We start from the raw sequence: 22,711 nt of genomic DNA on the forward strand, positions 1-22,711 counted from the left end.
ATGGGTTGTATATTCCAAATGTGCCAGAACTTAAGAGAGCAATCTTGGAAGAAGGTCATAAGAGCAGTCTTAGTATTCATCTAGGAGTTACTAAGATGTATCAATATCTTAAGAAGATGTTTTGGTGGCCTAAGATGACGGAGGAAGTGGAGGAATTTGTGTATGCTTGCTTAGTATGTTAGAAAGCTAAGGTCGAACACCAAAAACTTTCAGATTTAATACAACTTTTAGACGTTCTAATTTGAAAATAAGATTCTGTATCTATGGATTTAGTTGTAGTTATGTATGATATTCTTAAGAAATTTGATCTTATTTGGATTAATGGATAGGCTTACCAGGTCTGCTCACCTTGAACTTATTAACATTAGACATTTCTTGGAGAGATTGATAGAGTTGTACATCAATAAGGAAATTTTGAAGAAAGTGCTACATGGGAGTTAGAAAGCAAGATGCGAGAAACTTATCTATTTTTGTTTTCAGGTAAATTTCGGGGACGAAATTTCTAAAAGGAGGGGAGAATTGTAACACCCCAATTTTCTTAAAAGGATATTTTTATTAGTAATGGAATTTTCGTAATTTTAATAAAGGGACAAGGGTATTTCTGGGTATCGGAACGGGCCGTTCCAAATGCAGAACGGGCCGTTCCAAAAGAGCGAATATGCTATTTTTTTCAAGTTCCAGAACGGGCCTGGAACGGGCCGTTCTGGATGGAGAACGGGCCGTTCTGGTATGGAGAACGGGCCGTTGTAGAAACAGAACGGGCCGTTCTACTGAGTCTCGGAACGGGCCGTTCCGGTTTTGGAACGGGCCGTTCCAGTTGAGAAATTTGCCCACGTTTGAAGGATCCGGAACGGGCCGTTCCGAAATCAGTACGGCCGTTCCGGTTGCGCCAGGAAGCCTATAAATAGGGGCAGGGGGTGAAAATTTGGTACAGAGGAGAAGAAGTGAAAATTTTAGAGAGAGAAAGAAAAGAGAAAGAGAGAGAGAGAGAAGAGAGAGAGAGAGAAAGAAAGAAAGAGAGAGAGAGGGAAAGAAAAAGAGGGGATCCAGAGGAGGAGACCCTGCCCAAGTTCCAACTCCGCCTATCCAGGTAAGGGGGGGGAGTGAGAACCTCGCTCAGGGGTGTGGGAATAATTGTTGGATAGTTGTTTGTCGGATTGGCCCCCAATCCTTTGCCGTTGTTTTGCTTAAATTTCTATTTACTCTACTTTGTTCTTTGTTAAAGATGTCGTTGTTCTGTCCGATTTTTTTATTTATTCTACTTTGTTCTTTGTTAAAGGTGTCGTTGTTCTGTCCGATTTTTTATTTATTCTACTTTGTTCTTTGTTGAAGGTGTCGTTGTTCTGTCCGATTTTCTATTTATTTTACCTTGTTCTTTATTGAAAGTAATAAATGAATATGAAATTAATGTTAATAATAAATGAGTTTTAATATGAAAAAAAAATGCTCTCTGAATCTCTGTGAATACCTATGCGGACCTTAAGAGGAGTATTTATGACATGACCTTGTGAAATATGGACAAATGACATGAGACATATGAATGGACTATTGAGACATGATATGATTATGAGACTATGACAAATAATGACATGATATACTTGATGAAATCTTGTAATAAGTTAAATATTGAGTTCATGAAATAATGAATGTATGACATGCATCATATGCATATATTACTCCAGGTGTGCCGCTGAGGCCGCATACCAACGATGCTAACAAGGTGTACCTTAGGGTCACCGACAGTTGATGCTAACAAGGTGTACTTTAGAGTCACCGACAGTTGATGATATGCTAACCAGGTGTACCTTAGGGTCACCGACAGTTGATGATATGCTAACCAGGTGTACTTTAGGGTCACCGACAGTTGATGATATGCTAACCAGGTGTACCTTAGGGTCACCGACAGTTGTGCAGGTGTGCCTTAGGGTCACCAGTGATGATATGTGAAACTTCCTTATGGCGCCACATGCATGTATTTATGAGTTGAGTTCATGACATCCTAGCATGATAAATGAGTATATATGTGATATTGATTATTTATGTGTATTATTTACATATGACTTGTATTTGTTGTGTGTGTGTGTGCTATCTAACCTTTATTTCTGCATCTGAAAATGAGGCTTAAGGCTTCAGTTGGGCATGCTCTGATAGGATGTGACGTCGGGCATAGCTAGGTTTATTTTGGATGTTATTATATTAAAAAGCTTTAATTTTCTCTTCTTATGTAATTTTGAACGTTCCTGAGAAAAGACCAAAATGTACATCTTTATTATACTATTTTATTATATGATTTCAAAGTTATAAATTAATTCCTAACTAGGAGGCTCTGCCACCTTTGCTGGAATTAATCTATATTTTCCTTTATATGATTTCTTGAATCTTAATACTTATATGTTGACTTTTTATGATTGATGAGTTACGAATGTGAATCTTCTACCTTATAATATTTGAAACAATTGTTTTATACATGAAAGATGTTATTAAACTATGAAAGATTTTATTTACCCAAAAAAAAAAAGAAATTTTTCTTATTATTTAATTGTGAATTAATGATGGGGTAGAGGGTGTCACAGTGAAAATCAAAGAATTTGGTATAAGTAGTTAATAAGTTAAATTCAAGGTCAAATTGTTTAGATAATACTCAAGTTTAATTCTTGATAAAAATAATCATTTATCAGACTCTACTTACCTCTCAGTCAAATCAACTTTAAGATACCAATTTAAAAAAAATTAACTAGTAAAAAAAGTTGAATGTGAAATTTTGATTCATTTATTTAATTGAATATAATTAAAAGTTTAAATTTAACTTCTTTAGCTTATTTATAACTTAATTATTTTTTACTTTTATGAAAATTTTCTTACATTATTATTTAACTTTATTTATATGGAATTTAAGAAATAACATCCTAATATAGGATTCTTTTTTTAAAAAAATTATATATTATATTCGTTTTAGAAATAGATTTAAAAAATTTATATACATATAAAATAATAGATAATTAAAAGATAAAAACAAATTTTTTTTATAAAAAAAACTGAAAGATATAATAAAATTTTATAATTTTTCATAAAATGTTAATAAAGGACTGTATGTTGTGGTTTAATAAGAGATGCAGATGATGAAATCTAGATTAATGTAAATTTTTGATTCTCAAGACAAAATGTTAATATAGGGCTGTATGTTGTGGTCTAATAGGTTTGATGGTGAATTCTAGTGTAACCAAATGTAAATGTAAATTTTTGATTCTCAAGACATAAAAGTAAAATAATAATAATAATAATAATTTGTTGTTTTGAAAGTACTCCTACAAAATTATAGAAGTGTTTTTTAATTTTTTTCTATGGATAAAAGTAAACTTTTTAAAGGCATTTATTAGAGTAAATGAAAAATAAATTAGTTTTTTCATAAGTTATTTTATAAAATTCTCTCATATTAATTTTTTTAAAAATTATTTTTAATGTTTAATAAAAGAATTATTCTTTTATTTTCTTTGCATATAAATATTTTAAAGGAAATTTATGCAAATGAGTCCTAAAATTACCAAGTACCAACTTAATTGAGCGGAAAAATAATGTCAACACAATGAAGTCAGATAAATCTCTCTTTAATTTGTAAATATTTTGATGAGAGTATGTACAAAATTTAAGTCTTAAAGTCATTATAATCAATTTTTATATATTATATATGAACAATTATCTCACTCGAAAGCAAATGTTTTTTCTTAATTCCTCTTTGATGAGAAAGCTTTTAAAAATTATTTTCATATTTAATTTAATTTAATTTTTATTTATCATAGTTATTTATAAATTAAGTTTTAATATTTTCAAAATAAAATATCAATAAATAAAATTAATTTTGTACTACATTATAAATTTTTTATCATAAATCTAAAATATAATTTACATGTTATTGTAAAAAAATATAATTTATATGTTTAAAATTATATATTTATACAAATTTAAAATATAATTTATATATTGAAACATAATATTTATTTTTATATATAATTTATTATAAATTTTAGTTATATACAATAAATATTTATTCTATGTATTGTACAGACTAAAATGTTAGTTCTTAGATATTAAAAAATGCTAAATTATATTTTAAGTCTTTCTATTTATTTTTAGGATTTAATTTGATCCCATTATTTTTAAAGTGTTCGATTTGGTGCTTTAATTTTTAAAAAATGTTCAATATTATGCTTTCATCCAAATTATGTTAACGACTAGGGATGAAAATAAGTTGGGTCTTGAATAAGGACCTATAACCTGACTTATTTAAAATTTTACTTGACCTAACCTATTTAATAAAAAGATAAATTTTAGACTTGTAAAAAAGTCTATTTATATAAAAAATGTTAGATTTAGACTTATAAAAAAAATCTATTAGGCTTGATAGGTTAGCCTATTAAAAATATAAATAAATAAATTTATAAAATAAATAAATTATCAATATGTTAAATATTTTTTATACAATTATTTTTTTTTCATTATAGATTTATAAGTTTATGACTTGTGCATCAATGTATATCAACATTCATGGTTATGCATGAATTGTCCCTTCAATAGAAAATAATTCAATTTTTCTCTTATATTTCTTTTAAAATTTAAAATTTAATAACATCGAGTAAATTATATTTTAAAAATATTTTTGTTAATTTTTAAAAATTAAGTTTATTGACCTAATTAACATTAATAATTTAAATAGATCTTTAAATAGACTAATAGATTAGGCTAAGTTTTAAAAAAGACCAAGTCAAACTTATAAAAAAAAAGTTTATGATAGATAATAGGTCAAACTTAGCTTTTACAGAACAAACTCAACCTATATATTCAAAGTCTGGCTTAACTTATTTTATTAACCTAACATATGATTTAATACGAGAATAATATTTGATTTCCAAATAACATAAATAAATATCAAGGAGGAATCACTTATTAGTAATTTTTTATAAACTTAATTTTCTTGATAACTTATATTATACATTAAATTTTAACAATTCAATCGTTAAATAAAAAAATCTTATATATAAGTATGCAAATTTTTAAAATATCTACAAATTATTTGATATTGCATTTCATTAATTCAAATTGACGGATACTCGTAAAAATATTTTATACATTGATTTAAATTAATAAAATAAAGTATCAAATAATTTTTAAATTTTTAGGCTTGATCTAGGCAATAAGAACTTTTGATATAACAATTGTATAGCTAAAATTTGAGGTAAAATACAGATTATTAAATTAAGTAAGTCTACAAAAACTTAATTTTGAAGTAAATGGTCCTCATAAATATTTCTAAACAATTATAACCAACAAAATAAATGTTAATTTTTTTTAGAAATCATAAATTACTGATATTTATAATTCAATAAATATTATATACACGTCCTCTTACTAATAAATATGCTCCCTTTATCAATTTTTCCAAGAATTTCCTTAAATACTCTTTTAACTTATTTATTTTTAAAATATTTTTATTTCAAAAAATTATATTTTTCGTTCATTCCTTCTACCTTTACTCATTTTCTTCTCTTACTTTATCCTTCTCTATTCACTCTTGATACACCTCCTTCTTTTTTTTTTTACATTTTATTTCTTGAGTTTTTTTTTCAACCACCATGAAATTCATTGGCTCATCTTTGTTGCTTTTTTAAACACTATTTTTTGTACTCTTGATTTCTATATTTTTAAATCCTAATTTTTCACTATATCTTTAATATTGTATTACACTGAATACAAGGTTATAAATTTTATGAAAATGTCATTTATAGAGATATGACTTATTGATTTACAATGAATAAATTATTGATTAGAAATAGTATAACTTTTTTATCATTATCATTCTTAAATTTTGTTTTTTGGTTCTTAAAATATACTTTTAGAAAAGTAAAAATATTTCTCTTCCAAAAAGTACTGTTTGAAAATATATTTTTCTCTAAAATAGTATTTTCTAAAAAAGAGTATTTAAGAAATAAATAAAGAAAAAATGGCGAAGTATATTATTAATTAATGAAGGTGTATTTAACAGCTTTATAATTATTGGTAGAGGTGTCAAACAGGACAGTCTATCTCAGGTCAAACTTATCAACCAATTCATTTGATTGGGTAGTCAACCCGTATTACATATGGATTATTATTAATGCCATCATAGATTTTCACTTAGCACAAATGATCAAGAATTCGGTCTGAGCTTGTGTTTCTCATTATGCAAGTTATATACTTCTTTTAATCATTAAAATATTACTTTTGCGAACACGTCTACTCAAAGAGATCTCTTAGTGCTAGAGGTGAAACTCTTTTGGTGATCCTCTACCGACTCTCAGTTCGACAAGTAAAATCTTGGGTCAAACTAAGTACTACTCAATTTCAATTTACTATTAAGTAGACGGTGATGTTTAGTTTGAGAATCTTCAACATGTTATTGACTCCTTACTTGATAGTTATCCCTCATCTACCATTTTTATTAATAAAAATATATGAGTTGTTATTTTTTAGGCCTAACCGAGTACTTTATCAATCCATTAGACCAAATGGACCTAAATTAAAAATTAAAACCAAAATTTACAATTTTTTTTATATGTATGAGTTAAACATGGTTTGAACCTATAATTATGAGTTAAATATGGTTTGATCAATCCTAATTGTTCAAATTTATAACTAAATAGTAAATTTTTCAAAATAGAAAAAATATTATTTAAATAAGAAAGAATAACCCACTTTTATTATATATCTATAAATTTATGTTATTCTTTTATCTATAGATGATTTTTATATATTTTTTTACATTTTTTTATTATTTTTAAAATTGAGCCGGTCATTGATTTAATCTAGACATTAACTCAAAGTTCAATGATTTAACTATGATTGAACTATGATCAAACAAAAATTATTAAATAATAATAATAATAATAATAATTATTATTATTATTAATACAAAATGATATTAAATAAATATAATATCATAATTTCTTAATACTGAAAATTAAAATAAAATATTATTTATAGTTTCCTAACATTTAATGTATACGTAAAATTTTAAACTAAATATAATGTTATATTTAAGTTTAAATTTTAATAAAAATATAACTATGGAAAAAAGAAAAAAAAAAAAAGACACCGGAAGGGGATGTTAAATAGTGTTTCTCAAAATTTATACTTTTCATGTAGTGAGGTTTAGGGTTTAGGGTTTAGTAAGGAGTGTAGGCGAAAAGATAAATAGGAAGAACACAAAATATTTTTTATATTAATTATTCTCAACTATCGAAACCGTGTCTAATTTTTTATTCAACCACATCAAGTTTTGCTACCTTATCCAAGATACAAATATTTTTTACCAAAATACATCTGACTCAATCTTAAGTGTTTTTTAACCTGTTTCTTCGAACAAATATCCAAGTATTTTTTTTACATGAAGTCTCTCTAAGTTCAAACTTGAGTATTCTTGTGTAAACAAGTACTCAAACTCAATAACTCAAAGTTATAGAAGGATTATAAAGTTGTTTCGTCTTTCTTTCAAAACATGGTACAAGTTAAGTACAAATACTTTTTACAATTGATTTTTCTTTTGTATATTAATTTTTTTGTAACATTGTCATCTCTTCTCTCAAAGTTTCAAACTTCCTTTTACAATGCTTCAGTGAAGATAACTATTACAAATTCTTGAACTTCTCTTTCATGGTTTGCCTCATCTGTCTTCATGATTTGCTTCTTAAGGGGATAAATGGTTTTAGTGTAATAAATATTTGCATTAAATATTTTTATCAAATTGTCACTTCTTATTTAATTAAAGAAGCTACTTATCACCTTTTAGGTACCAAGTGAGTAGAATCATGTGTGTCAAGATGTTTTAGTGATGAAACAATTTTTAACTGCAACTTTCCGCATTTGTAGGGACTTGCTTATCATTTCCTAATGCAAAACATGTATTTTCTTTCCTTTTTTTGTAAAACGTTGGTGTCGAGGAAGTATTTTTTAAATTCAATATGTTAAAAGAACATCTAGATATCGTTAATTCCTTGTCTAGAGATCATAAATAATAAATATTTAATGCATATTTCTTTTTATGATTAAGGGTTCATCTTAGTATTTTTCATCTTATACAATAATTTGTCTTACTAATGGGTTGCATCTTAGTAGAAGATTCATTTTAGTCATTTTAAAAAACTTATACTTCTAATCTAAAATTTTAAAACTTGTTTAAATTCAAAGAGATTAATTTGAGATTTTTGAAAACTTATTCTCAAGGCCAAGCACACTTGCAATTTCAAAAGATTAATTCTTTTACATACTTAGCTAAGTTGACAAGACTTATCTATGTACCAATTGAGATCTTGTTCTTGCATCAACTTGTTTTAGCTCAACCTTGATTATTCTTCAATGCTTTATAATCACTTTGGCATCATCAAAACATTTGTGCATATTTTCTTCCACATATTTATAGAACTTAATGAATTAGTTGTATAAGTACTAACTTTAGTTTATTGGCCATTGTCTAAGTTTAGCATTATGAAGATTGGGGTTCGATATTAATATTGTAATTTTTTTGCTAAAAGTTCTTTTTTTTATATATGTGTAATGTTGATTTTCTTGTCACTTTTTCATCTTTAAAAATGCTCAACTTCTAAACTCACTTTAGGCCCTAAAATATATTTAGCCGACCCTGATATATAGAGGAGAGATCTATTTATTTCAAGAGTAAGTTTATCTAGACTTATTTCGTTTAATAATTCATATTTTACATCAAATTTCAACGATCCAGCCATTGAATTTAAAAATCATTTGATATTGATTTCACTAATTCAAATCAACGTATAAAATAATTTTATGAATATTTTTCAATTTGAATTAATGAATTAAAATATCAAATATTTTTCAATTTTTAAAAAATTTGCAGAATTAATTTATGTAATATAAACTTTAAACTCAATTATTAGATTATTAAAATTTGATGTAAAAACATGAGTTATTGAATAAATTAGGTCTAGTTAGACTTATTCCTGTCCTAGAGTAAACATATTACTCCTTATATATATACATACCCTTATATAAGGATAGATTCATTTACTCTAATAGTAAGTTTACCTTACTCTGTTCAATAACTCATATTCTATATCAAATCTCAATTATCCAACCCTTAGATTTAAAGTTCTTAACGCACAAATTAAATCTACAAATTTCAAAAAAAAATTGAAGATCATTTAATATTTCGTTTCATTAATTCAAATTGATGGATAATCATAAAAATATATCCCTCCTCATATATATATATATATATATATATATATATATATATATATATATATATATTAATTAGAGTTATGATTTTATTTTATACTTTCCATAATTACTAAAAAATAAATTAATTATTTTAATAGTTAAATAATCTATTCTTATTATAAAGTAGCACCTTATTTTTGCGTATACAATTTTTGGAGTATTTTATTCGTAAAATTTTATATAATTAAAAATTAACTAAACCCAAGATTTTGAAGTTTAAAGACTAAGCATAATACCAATTGATTCAATAAACATTAATAATTTTTAAACACCTTTAAATAAATATAGAGACACGAATTGTTTTGACTCTACTACTACTAATAATAATAATCTATTTAAAATTATATACCTAAATATAATTTAATTCTTAATTTTTTTTAAAGTTCTCTGAGATTTATTAAATTTTTTATATACATTATTAGAATTAAAATTTTATTTTAAAAGTATTTAATAAATTAAAATTGCAGAAAAAGGTATCGTGAGCTTCCTTGTGGACTTTTCTAAATTTGATAAAACTCGACGATAATGAGATTGGATATAAAAACTTTAAACCTATCTCTTCTTCTTTTTCTTTTTTGTGAAGTCATGAAACTTTTCTTCACATGTCCCATTGTGATGCCAAGCTCTTTCTATGAAATTAGCATTTTAATCAGTTAAATATTTATTATATATAAGTAAATTTTATAATATAAAATATTATATTTAAATATATAAATTATATTTAAATTTTTTATAAATAAATATTTTTAAATGTATAAATTATATTTTATATATTGTATAAATAATATATTGTTATACAATATTATTTTTATTTATTAATAATTTATTTTAAAAATATTAAAATTTAATATATGATAAAAAAAATATTAAAAATATTCTAAAAATATTCTTGTACAATATAATTGTTTATGTTTAATATATAGGAATTGGCTAAAGTTAAAACATTCAATAATTTATTTATCTTAAATATTAATTATTTATTAATTTTTGTTAAACTCATTTTTTCACATATTAAAATATAATAGAGAAAAGGTGAATTTATAAGTCATAAAAAGGGGAAATAATGTAAAACTTTTCATTCGATTTTTCAATTCTAATTTTTATTTTGATATAGTGATTGGAAAGAGTTTATAAAATAATAAAACTAGGAAATAGTTGAGATTTCTCGTTTTTTATAGTTGAGATTTATAAAAAAAAAATGTAAATTTTGAGGACTAATAGGGATTAAATTGAAATTTTGGGTGCATAAAAAAAATTAAGGATTATCCAAGACAAAATCATAGTTTAAGAACCTTTATGATGAAATTAAAGTTTAGGGGGAAGTTGAATATTTTATTCTCTAAAAAAAAAAATCTTTAAATGTTGAACCGGCATAAGAATATTTAGAAATTTTTAAAATAAGATATTCAATTATGACCGAAGTAGGTGATAATTTTACTTGTAGATTCATACCTCTGTTTCATTATCTTTATCTCACTCATTTATTCGGCTTCCATTTTCTTCATTTGTTTTGTTTGTTTATTTGTGTTATTAGTTTAACGAGGAACAACTACAGATGCACAATCAGGAAATGTGTCACCAAATCATAGTTCCCAAATTATCAAATTATAAAGAAACAGTTGGCAATGTTTTGAGAGCAAGACATTATTTGAATGAAACAACGTAATCATAAAACAATAAAGAACTCATGCTATTTTATTTAATTTCGGAACAAAACAAAATAAATGTCCATAATAAATATTAAATTATGAAGACAAAAAAAGTATTTTTATTTCACTCTACTTGGTTACATTTTCATTTCATATATAATTATTAGAAAAAATACACACTTTGTACCTCTTATTATTTTTGGAAAATAAAATAAAATGAATAATTATTAAAAACAATTAATTTTTCATTTTTTATCAATAGATAAAGGATATAATGATTAAAAATGTGAAAACTAAATGTGATTATTAAAAAAAGGTATCTTATACATTAGTATATAGATAATTAAATATGCTAGTGAAGCATTTTTTATAATGAGAAAACTACTTGAGTTTAATTTTTTTTATCATTGGGATCAAATGTCTACCACTATGTTGTGAATATGAAAATTGAGTTGCTCTGGCTTAAGGTTGATGATATATATACTTCCTTTTTCTTATAAGTAAAAAGATTAAAAATTTAAAATATTCTTTATTTTTTATTTTTTATTTTTAATTTTACATCTACAAAATTTAATTTAGTATTTTTTTAACATATCTTTCCTCTTTTTTCAATTTTTATATGCACTCGCTTACTTTTCCTACACCCACCTATTTTGTTAAGTAATTTTAATTCTTTTAATTTTATATTACTCTTCCCCCTCCTCTTTCAGTCTTCTTACTCTTAATTATCTCTTCTCTCTCTGCTTTTAGTTTTCACACACATGCAAAATAATATAAAAACTGAGAGAGTTAAAACTATCTACTAAAATAAGTGAAAAATTGAAAAAAAGACAAAATAATGCATGTAAAAACTAAAAAAGAAAAAAAAAAGTGTGTGAAAAAGAAGAAGAAAGTAACAAATTAAAAATTGGAGATATAAAATTAGAAAGAAAAAAAACCACAAATATTTTATGTTTTTTTTTAAAAAAAAAGGAAGTATATATATCTCAGCCCCAGCCTAATAACTGAATGGGCTGTGATTGCCCCACAATTTTTGGGCCCATTCCAATTCTAAACAAAATAGAATTTTGTGGATCAATCCAATTCTGTCAATCATCCATAGGAATAGTAGTTCTACTTCTAAGAGCATCTCCAGTGGTAGTTGCTTATCTATTTCTTAGAGTACCTCCGGTAGGGGGTGCTTGTTATGTATCTTATTTTTAAGTAACAGTGCTTACAAGAAATTCCCACTAGAATTAGCATACGTGGCAAGACAAGTTCTAAAATTTTTAGCTTTGTTGTTTGGAGAAGCAACTGTGCTTAGCACTCTAAAATTTAAAATGGAGAGGTTTGATTGGTTGATGTTGATCCAAGGTGTAAAATGTACAGAGTTTTTGCAAAAAATGTAGGGTGAGGTGTTAAAAAGTATAGTATGAGTGGTAAAAAAATAAGGATGCCTATAAGCAATTTTTATTGGAGCAAAAATTGTAAAAAATATAGTATGAGTTGCTTATGAGTGACATGGCATAGTGGGACCCATTTAAAATAGTTAGGAGTCCCATTGTAGATGCTCTTAAAGTCACCTCATCGTTACTTATTAAAATTTTGCATTGGAGATGATCTAGGTGGTATAGTGGGTTGCTTAAACCCTAACAATGTTGCTTATAGAAGCTTCGTTGCTTAAGAAGCAGAAATGTGCACAGTGGGTCCCTCAAGCTCGCCTCCGCTCGCCCCTGTGTGCGCCTTCGCGCCGCCTTTGCTCGCCCCCCGCACGCCTTCGCTCGCCTTTGTGCCGCCTCCGCTTGCCCCAGAGCGCCTCAGCTCGCCCTCGCGCACGCCTCCGCTCGCCCCTACGCTCGCCTCTCCGTAAAATGTGATGTATAAATAAAAATTTATAAAAGTGTGGATGCTTATAAGAAATATCATTGGAGTAAAATTTCTAAAAATTTATTATGAGTTGCTTAAAGTTGATGTGGCAGAATGAACCCCACATAAAATGATGTAAGAACTTCTGTGTGATTCTTATAAAAATCCACACTAGAGATGTTCTAAGGTACCATAAGGTAATAAAGGGTTCTTAAAGCATTTTTAAATGAAAGAATCGTTTCTTATAAATTTGATCGAAATGTTATTGTATAAAAACTCTCTAAGAATCAATTTTTATCAATTAAAAAGATAATTTTATTATTCTCACTTAAATAAAAAAAAATATGTGAAATTTATAAAATGAGTTAAGAACTTTAAATTGAACTAAAAATAAAGAAAGTTCTTAAATCTTAACTCCCACAACAAAATAAAAACTTAAAATAAGTTTTACCGCTAAAAATGCTCTAAGCCTTTAAAAAAAGTGTACTAATCAAGAAAGAAAAGCCCCATGATTTTTATCAATCAAATAAAGCACAAGAAAAAAATTAAGTAACAATCCCATAAGAAAACTAAACAATCCACAATAGTGAATAGTTAATATACTACAATGGCAGTTTCCAAATTCTCATCAAGACATCAACCAACAATATTATGATCGATAAAGTTTGTAGGTAATCTGCGAAAAGTACTCTCCCATCTACATTATTATTTTTCCTTCCAATACTCACCTTGTTTGTAGCACCTTGTATTCCATATGAAAATTTTCAGCAATGTTGAAAGAAAGTATAACGATCAAAACAACTGTTTCATTAATGATCTTATTTTGTCTTCAAATTAAGAACAGTTTTGGCCAGCAGAAAGACTATCAATAACCTGACGATAGAAGTTCCAAGATTGACTTGTTTCACTAATTCGTTCTTGGCCAAATGGGTGTTCCTCAACATACTTAGCCATATCTTCAGCATTTGCCAAACCATCTAGATATACTCTCAGCTCCCCTCCTTCACCTATCATGAATTATAGTTATGTTATTATCAACATACAAAATCAGCTTTAAAAATAACAGGATCATTTAATGCATCTCATGTTACAAATTTATAAACTATAGTACAAACATAGTTTTTCACACACTAAATGTCAAGCTTAATGAAGCTAGAATGACAACTTGGTTAATTTTTAAAATTAAAAAAAAAAATGCTAGTGACACTCTCTTATTAATATCAAATTTTAACAATTCCTATCACTAAATCAAGAAAAAGACTCACTAAATGATATGCAAATTCATAAAACTTGTGAGTTTTAATTAATAAATTTCAACCAATAAAAAAATTGTGTTAAAAAGAATGTCACTAATATTCCTCTTTAAAATGTAACATATAAATTATCAAATAATTGTTGTTGTGCCTTCCTATTCTTCCAAAGAAATAAATAAAAGTAGGTAAATAAGCATTAAAAAAAGAGAGAGAAGGAGAGAGAGAATTAGTTAAGCCTGCCTTCTCAACAAAGATTTTTACCTAAAGAGTTGTCGTTTTCAACCTGATAACTGAATGTATGAGGGAAGACCGAGGTGTTTGGCTAGAATAATTAATCAAAACATTTAAGAAAAAAAAAGTTAGAAAATGAGGTAATAACATAGTGGTGCTAAAAATACAAGAAGCTTTAATTAAAAAAACTAAAAGGGAGTCTTACAGGATTAAGCAATGCCTTATAGGGAGAATCATCCAATAGTAACGTATTTGATTCATTGTAATATCCTTTCTCCCATGGAAGATTAGGATCATACTTATCCCAAATTTTCCTCAAGTCCTTGAAAACCACATCCTTATGCTTGTTTTCAAGAGTTTTGAAGCATGTTCCAGTGCAATGAGAAAGGTCCTGCAAATTAAAAGCCAACAAAATGCAGAGTCAGAAGTAGAAAAAGGTTTAACACTTAGAAAAAGTGTGAAATTACAAACAGTAGTTGTCATCAATCTCATGAAAAAGATAATAAGAATGTAGTTATATAGATGAACAGAGTTATGAATTAATGCAATTCAGCATATTTTTTTTAAACAAAATTCATATCTAAATTGAATTCTCATGTAAATTGACAAGATCACCTGGCAAAATAAAAATAAACATGGCTGACATTCAATGCAACTAATTACATAGATAGAGATAAAAAAAAATGGTATTATTTATAAATAAAAAATCACTGAACCAAGATCCGAGGTCAATGAGGAATGAGATAGAGAGCTTCTAGTAATCAGAGAGCAATTCAACAAATGCTTACCCAACAGAAAAGCAACCTCTTTTTCATGTCTCCCATCAAAAAATTAACGACTAAATCAACATTTTTCCTATGATAACAAAACAAATCCATTAGTTTGTACTACACCTAATTGTTAACAAGACAATATCCTAACAGAAATGCAGACATAATTAATCAAAACACATTTATTAAACATAGTTGGATTACTTCAATCTCGAAGACCATATGCCAACTTCAAACTTTTCAAAGCAAAACTCCAGAAACTCAAGATAGAAGGGCCTCTTGAATACTGAAATCAAATTCAAATACAACAGACTTAGTAAAAGAAAGGACATGATTCATAAAAAACAAAGAACAACACAATCCTTACTTGCCCTCCTCGCAATGGTTGCATCTGCTTTGCGATCCTTTGGAGGGGGAGAAACTACATCTGCTAGCAACCCATTTATGTCAAGAACAATAAGTATTTTCTTCGAACTTGGAACTTGAGCTCCAATCAAAGAACATTTTGAAATTTCTGAAGAAAGATCCTCATTTATGACAGATGCAGATACGGTCTTTTTATCAGTTTTTCTTTCGTCTGCTACAGTTGACTCAGTACTCAATGTTTTTCCACGCGGATCCATCCTATTTATCTCAGGAAATATGGACAACAACAATAAGATTCAAATAAGTTAATAGAATATTATATACAGTAAAACAATCTGGCAAGCACGTGCGTAATTTAATTTAGATTTACATATTATTGCACTCAATGTTTTGAAGCATTTGCACTCATTTTCTACGCAAAGTTATAGCAAGATAATCAACTTAATACAATTTTTAATTTTCTTTCTTTTAACTTCAGCAACTGAGTCATTTAGATAATTTGCCACTTAAAATATAATGGCTTCACTTTGCAATGCATCTTACCTAATGTGTAGCTTATTCGGTAGCAAAGTTAATTTAGATTCTGTTTGAAAATGAAAATGGTGAATGTGTCCAGAGAGAATGTACAACTGATATATTGCTCACACACACTGATCTAATTAATGATATAAATATTGCAAGAACCACTCGTATTCATGCATTATGTTGCTCTTTCTAAAGGGTTTGCCTGTTTTTTCACTGCTAAACCTTTTTGTTATATGCTTCCATTGAAATAAGGAGAAAAACCAAATTTATGGCATGAAACAAACAGGATATATGGTGAAGTGTTGAAAGAAAAACATTTTCACACAAAGAGAGAGAGAGAAGAAAAAAGAAGAAATAGTGATGTGTGTTATTCAGATTCTAAGTGTCGTTGAGAGAAAACAGGAGATCAAAGGACAAGGGTGACATCAGGCATTTCCACTAATAACACCAAAAGGTCACTTACAAGAAAAGTTAATTCTAACCATATTATTGTATAACTTTACAAGCAGAGAGAATTATAATATTTTTCTTCTAAGCTTTCCTACTATTTTGTCACTGTTTCATAATGAAAGAGATTACTGAGACACACATGAACATGGAGTAAGATAGTTAAATCGATGAGATGAGAAAGAAATGAAGGGTACCTGGAGAAGTTGAAGAAGGTAGCAAACGTTTTGTAGAAGAGAATGAAGGAGTCTTGTACTTTGTTCAGGACATGCAGACTAAGCTGAGGAGTTTCCAAACGTAAGTTCAAGAATTGTAACCGTCAATTCACCAAGAAATAAAAAAAAAATAATTCAAACCGTCACATAATAATAAAAGCGGCTACTACTTATTAACCTCCATGTTCGTCTTTACAATTTTTTAATCATTTGCATTTATATGATGAGTTTGTGTATATATACTAATAATAAGGAATAATTCTATTTGTTATTCACATTTTTCTTTTTTTTATCCTTAAAACTACACATACACTCAAATATTCACACATATATAACTTCTATAATAATAATAAATAATTTTTATTAATTTATGTATATTTTTGCTATTAATAATAAATCTATATTTATTATAAAGAGATACTAAAATGTTACTATTTTTTATCTCCACTTTTTAGTAGATCAATATACTTCTCAAGTGAGGAGAAAAACAATTTCTTAAATTCTTTTGCAATAATCATTCACAAATATTTTATTTTATTATGTTTTTATTTTATCTTTAATTTTAAAAAATTAAGAGACAGGGTGTTTATTTTCTTTACTAATCTATACTAATATATAAAGGGGATACCCTTTTTAGTAACTATCTTGATTCCCATATTTTGTTGATCATTGTATCCTTCTATTTTAAAAATATTATAAAAAATAATATATTTTTTTTATCAAATTTAAGAACTTTAAATTAATAGACTAATCATAACACCAATTAGACTATTTTTGTTTTTATTTTATTTTTAATAGAGGCACGAAGTACCTCAATCCTACTAGTTAATAATAAAGGAGATAATTTTTTTTGGTGTAAATAATTTTTTTAACTATTTTATTTCTATAACCACCTCTAATTCACTCTTTCTCTCTCATTACTTTTTTATTTAAATTCTCTCTTTTTTACTTCACGGCATGTTTCATTCTCCAACACACTATTTGGTAAATAAAAAAGAAATGGAGGAATAAATAGGGGTGTAAGCGGGTTGGGTTGGACCGGATTTGGATAAACCTATTATCCGACCCGATCAAAATTTAATGGGTTGGATTGAGTTGGATTTGTGCAAAAAAAATTTAAAACCCAATTTAACCCAACCCAATCACAAACAAGTTAGATTGTGTTAATCAGATCAACATAATTATATTTATTTATTATAAAATTTTAAATATTTCAAAATAGATGTAAATCATTTGATACATTGTTGCAAATTTTATTTTATCAACTTATAAAGCAAACAATGATACAAATTAAATTCTAAAATAAATTTATTAATTTGTTACATTATTATCAAGTTAAAAAACCAACATTAATTAATACAAAATAAAATTTAAAATAAATATATTATATTGTCACAATGCTATCAACCTAAAAACAAAACTTGTTACTAAGAGTGGCAATGTGTATTATCCTAAGCAAATGATTATTCAAACACTATTATTATTGTTATAATAATTATTATTATAATATGATCAAGTTGGGTTCGGTCGGTAACGGGTTGAAAACACAAAACCTGTTACCCGACCCATACAGTACCAAGTTTTGATTGAGTTAAGTTGGGTCTAACTTGAATATGAAAAAATCTGATTCAAACTCATTGGATTGGTTTGGGTTAGTTTGGATTCGTGGGTTACCCATACCTGCTTACACCTCTAGGAAAAAGAAGGGAGAAAAGTGTAGGAAATAGATAAAAATAAATAAATAAATGTCTATTGGTAAGATAGAAGTAGAAGAAAAATAGTGGGGAAATTATTTTTTTATAAATAATTTATTTAAATAATAAATAATTTTTTTATTTTATTACTATTATATTTTTTTATCATTATTATTTTATTTTAAAGTATAAAATAATTTATAATTACTTGTTATATTATTTATTATATTATTTTTAAATAATATATATATATATATATATATATATAAAAGGAGAGATTCACTTACTCTAAGACTAAATGATCCTAGATTTATTTCACTTAATAATTCATGTTCTACATTAAATTTCAATGATCCAAATATTAAATTGAAAAATTCTTTATATATAAATCAAGTTTACAAATTTTTAAAAAAAATTAAAATTATTTGATACTCCATTTTATTTAAATATTTTTTATGATAATTCGTCAATTTAAATTATAGAAACGAAGTATTAAATAGTTTTAAATTTTTTTTAAACTTTACAAACTTGATATATGCATTAAAAACTTTTAATTTAATAGTTTGAAATATGCATTAAAATCTCTCTCTCTAAATATATACATATATATATATATATATATATATATATATATATATATAACGGATTATGTTTATATACATAATGATTTTATTTATAGACAAAGGCTAAGTACTTCATGCTTGTATGTGGTGGATCATGATTTTTAACCATTAGATTAATCTTATCCTTGTATTTGTATGATGCCCCATCCACATCATATCTACTTTTTTCCAAATATGTCTATATGCCCATATAGCCAATTATGTCACCATCTTCCTGTCTCCATTATTGTAGCCAAGGGCAAAGCCTCCCAACTAAATTAGTCACCACCATGGTGGTGCCACCCTGTCCAATCCAATAGTCTATTGAAAAGCTCTTGTTCACTCTAAGTCCTCTTGTGTCGATGACGCCAACTAGATTAGTCACCACCATCGTGCTGCCACTCGGTCCACTACAATAGTCTATTGAAAAGTTCTTGTTCACTCTAACTCCTCTTGTGTCGATGAAGCTCAACTCAATCTCTTCACTAGATTTTTGTGAAGTTGTTGCTTTCTACTTATTGTTAGTAGCGACATCATCAAAGAAGCATTTTTTAAGGGAAAAAAAAGAGGGATAGGAAGATGAAGAGGAATAAGAAGACAAAGAACAAGAAGAGGGAAAAAATGGTACCACTACCAAAAATCGCCTTCGATGACGACGTACATGGTCAACAACACTCAATAATGTATACAATGATGGATGAAATAATAGAGTATGGACTGTGCATTAAAATGGATAATAAACTAACCTAAAAGACAATAATTTTGATACATAGCGAACCACCTATCATGATGGTCCATCGTAGACCCCATCATATATTTATACATAAAAAAAAAACATAATCAAAACGAAAGAGAGACACATACATGTGAGAAATCCTCAAAAAGTCACGCAAAACAACGGAGTCATGAGCAGATGAAGACTTCTGTGCACATCCCTCATATTAGATGAGAAGTTTTTAGATTGGGATCCATTTATATTTACACATACTTCGCTCCTCTTCCCTTTTTTGAAACATGTATCATTTTTAACTTCCCACCATTTTTTTCACACTTCCCTCCCTTTTTTTTCTCTCCTTTTTCCAAAGGCATTCCAAATCTCTCACTTCCTAAATACTTATAACTCCCCACTCTATTATTTTTATATTTTTATTATTTTTATTTTTTAGAAATATTGAAAGTCATGGAATGTCTCTTTTTTAATAATAAAAACTGATATCACTTTTTAGTATTCATAATTTATTTTTCAATTTTATCTTTATTTTAATTACCATAAAAGAAATTGTAAAGATTATAAAAACAAATTAATCATTAATTAATAAAAAAAAATGTTATTCTCTTAAGAGTACAAAGTAAATTTTTTTTTTACTAGTGATAAATAAAAAGGAAAAATCTATTTTGGTGTCTACAATTTTTTTACCTATTTTATCTTTAATAATTAGATATTCACTCAAATAATGACACATGAGAATAAAGATAATTATTATTATTTTATTTTTTTAAGCACACACAATGTGTCTTTTGTTTAATAGTTTTTCTTACAAAAGAAATTTATTTTCTTATTAATGTCTTTATGGAGTGTACACAAATTGAGTCGATCTAAAACTTAGATTTGACTTGTGAAAATCAAAGAATTTGGTATAAGTAGTTAATAAGTTAAATTCAAGGTCAAATTGTTTAGATAATACTCAAGTTTAATTCTTGATAAAAATAATCATTTATCAGACTCTACTTACCTCTCAGTCAAATCAACTTTAAGATACCAATTTAAAAAAAATTAACTAGTAAAAAAAGTTGAATGTGAAATTTTGATTCATTTATTTAATTGAATATAATTAAAAGTTTAAATTTAACTTCTTTAGCTTATTTATAACTTAATTATTTTTTACTTTTATGAAAATTTTCTTACATTATTATTTAACTTTATTTATATGGAATTTAAGAAATAACATCCTAATATAGGATTCTTTTTTTAAAAAAATTATATATTATATTCGTTTTAGAAATAGATTTAAAAAATTTATATACATATAAAATAATAGATAATTAAAAGATAAAAACAAATTTTTTTTATAAAAAAAACTGAAAGATATAATAAAATTTTATAATTTTTCATAAAATGTTAATAAAGGACTGTATGTTGTGGTTTAATAAGAGATGCAGATGATGAAATCTAGATTAATGTAAATTTTTGATTCTCAAGACAAAATGTTAATATAGGGCTGTATGTTGTGGTCTAATAGGTTTGATGGTGAATTCTAGTGTAACCAAATGTAAATGTAAATTTTTGATTCTCAAGACATAAAAGTAAAATAATAATAATAATAATAATTTGTTGTTTTGAAAGTACTCCTACAAAATTATAGAAGTGTTTTTTAATTTTTTTCTATGGATAAAAGTAAACTTTTTAAAGGCATTTATTAGAGTAAATGAAAAATAAATTAGTTTTTTCATAAGTTATTTTATAAAATTCTCTCATATTAATTTTTTTAAAAATTATTTTTAATGTTTAATAAAAGAATTATTCTTTTATTTTCTTTGCGTATAAATATTTTAAAGGAAATTTATGCAAATGTGTCCTAAAATTACCAATGACCAACTTAATTGAGCGGAAAAATAATGTCGACACAATGAAGTCAGATAAATCTCTCTTTAATTTGTAAATATTTTGATGAGAGTATGTACAAAATTTAAGTCTTAAAGTCATTATAATCAATTTTTATATATTATATATGAACAATTATCTCACTCGAAAGCAAATGCTTTTTTCTTAATTCCTCTTTGATGAGAAAGCTTTTAAAAATTATTTTAATATTTAATTTAATTTAATTTTTATTTATCATAGTTATTTATAAATTAAGTTTTAATATTTTCAAAATAAAATATCAATAAATAAAATTAATTTTATACTACATTATAAATTTTTTATCATAAATCTAAAATATAATTTACATGTTATTGTAAAAAAATATAATTTATACGTTTAAAATTATATATTTATACAAATTTAAAATATAATTTATATATTGAAACATAATATTTATTTTTATATATAATTTATTATAAATTTTAGTTATATACAATAAATATTTATTCTATGTATTGTACAAACTAAAATGTTAGTTCTTAGATATTAAAAAAATGCTAAATTATATTTTAACTCTTTCTATTTATTTTTAGGATTTAATTTGGTCCCATGATTTTTAAAGTGTTCGATTTGGTCCTTTAATTTTTAAAAAATGTTCAATATTATGCTTTCATCCAAATTATGTTAACGACTAGGGATGAAAATAAGTTGGGTCTTGAATAAGGACCTATAACCTGACCTATTTAAAATTTTACTTGACCTAACCTATTTAATAAAAAGATAAATTTTAGACTTGTAAAAAAGTCTATTTATATAAAAATGTTAGATTTTGTAACGACCCGGCTGGTCACTACACACACCACTGTACACCGGAAACGCCAGACAGAAAGGACAAGTATATAAATATAGGGTCTAGAATATAAATATATACAAAGTCCCTATCCGATTAGAGTTAGAGTGTACAAAAACAAAATACATTATCAACGGCTACACCAAGTAACTGAAAACAACAAAGCATCAACAAGGATCCAGCTCCGCCTGCCAGATGCAGACTCACCACTAGCCACCCGCCTAACCCTACTCTGCTCTCATACATAGTATGATCATCGCAGTCCAAACCACATGGAAACAACAAAGGGTAAGCTAGTGAAAAGAAATAACATACATATATATAAATATATGAATAGTAAACAGCTACCCCTATCAGCACAGCAAATCAACACATCAATCAACTTAACAAAATTC

The 22,711-nt window shown here is 26.2% G+C and overlaps 1 protein-coding gene across 2 annotated transcripts; it reads right to left on the reverse strand.

Moving 5' to 3' along the window:
* Positions 1–13,401: 13,401 nt before the first annotated feature.
* Positions 13,402–22,004, reverse strand: LOC109805738 (putative FCP1 homology domain-containing protein C1271.03c). Of its 2 annotated transcripts, XM_083067885.1 has the most exons (8): positions 19,747–22,004; positions 16,569–16,651; positions 15,401–15,657; positions 15,238–15,319; positions 15,052–15,118; positions 14,469–14,654; positions 14,294–14,354; positions 13,402–13,786 (listed from the first exon to the last, which is right to left on the reverse strand). In XM_083067885.1, the coding sequence occupies exons 3-8, from the start codon at positions 15,654–15,656 to the stop codon at positions 13,614–13,616; spliced, it is 825 nt and encodes a 274-aa protein (XP_082924011.1). In that variant the 5' UTR covers position 15,657; positions 16,569–16,651; positions 19,747–22,004; the 3' UTR covers positions 13,402–13,613. The 2 variants fall into 2 exon arrangements, with proteins under 2 accessions (XP_082924011.1, XP_082924012.1); XM_083067886.1 differs by lacking the exons at positions 16,569–16,651; positions 19,747–22,004 and having other exon boundaries at positions 15,401–16,557.
* Between the last annotated feature and the right edge of the window lie 707 nt (positions 22,005–22,711).

The sequence above is a fragment of the Cajanus cajan genome, chromosome 2 (assembly GCF_000230855.2).
Source record: "Cajanus cajan strain Asha chromosome 2, NIPB_CcT2T_4, whole genome shotgun sequence".
NCBI classification, from domain to species: domain Eukaryota; kingdom Viridiplantae; phylum Streptophyta; class Magnoliopsida; order Fabales; family Fabaceae; genus Cajanus; species Cajanus cajan.

Excerpts from the sequence above, each read along its gene's own strand:
- LOC109805738 (XM_083067885.1), bottom strand. The coding sequence starts at position 15,656 with ATGGATCCGCGTGGAAAAACATTGAGTACTGAGTCAACTGTAGCAGAC. Across the intron at positions 15,119-15,237 it reads ATATGGTCTTCGAGATTGAA|GAAAAATGTTGATTTAGTCG; the intron begins GTAATCCAACTA and ends TTGTTATCATAG. Across the intron at positions 13,787-14,293 it reads TGAAAACGACAACTCTTTAG|GTGAAGGAGGGGAGCTGAGA; the intron begins GTAAAAATCTTT and ends AATTCATGATAG.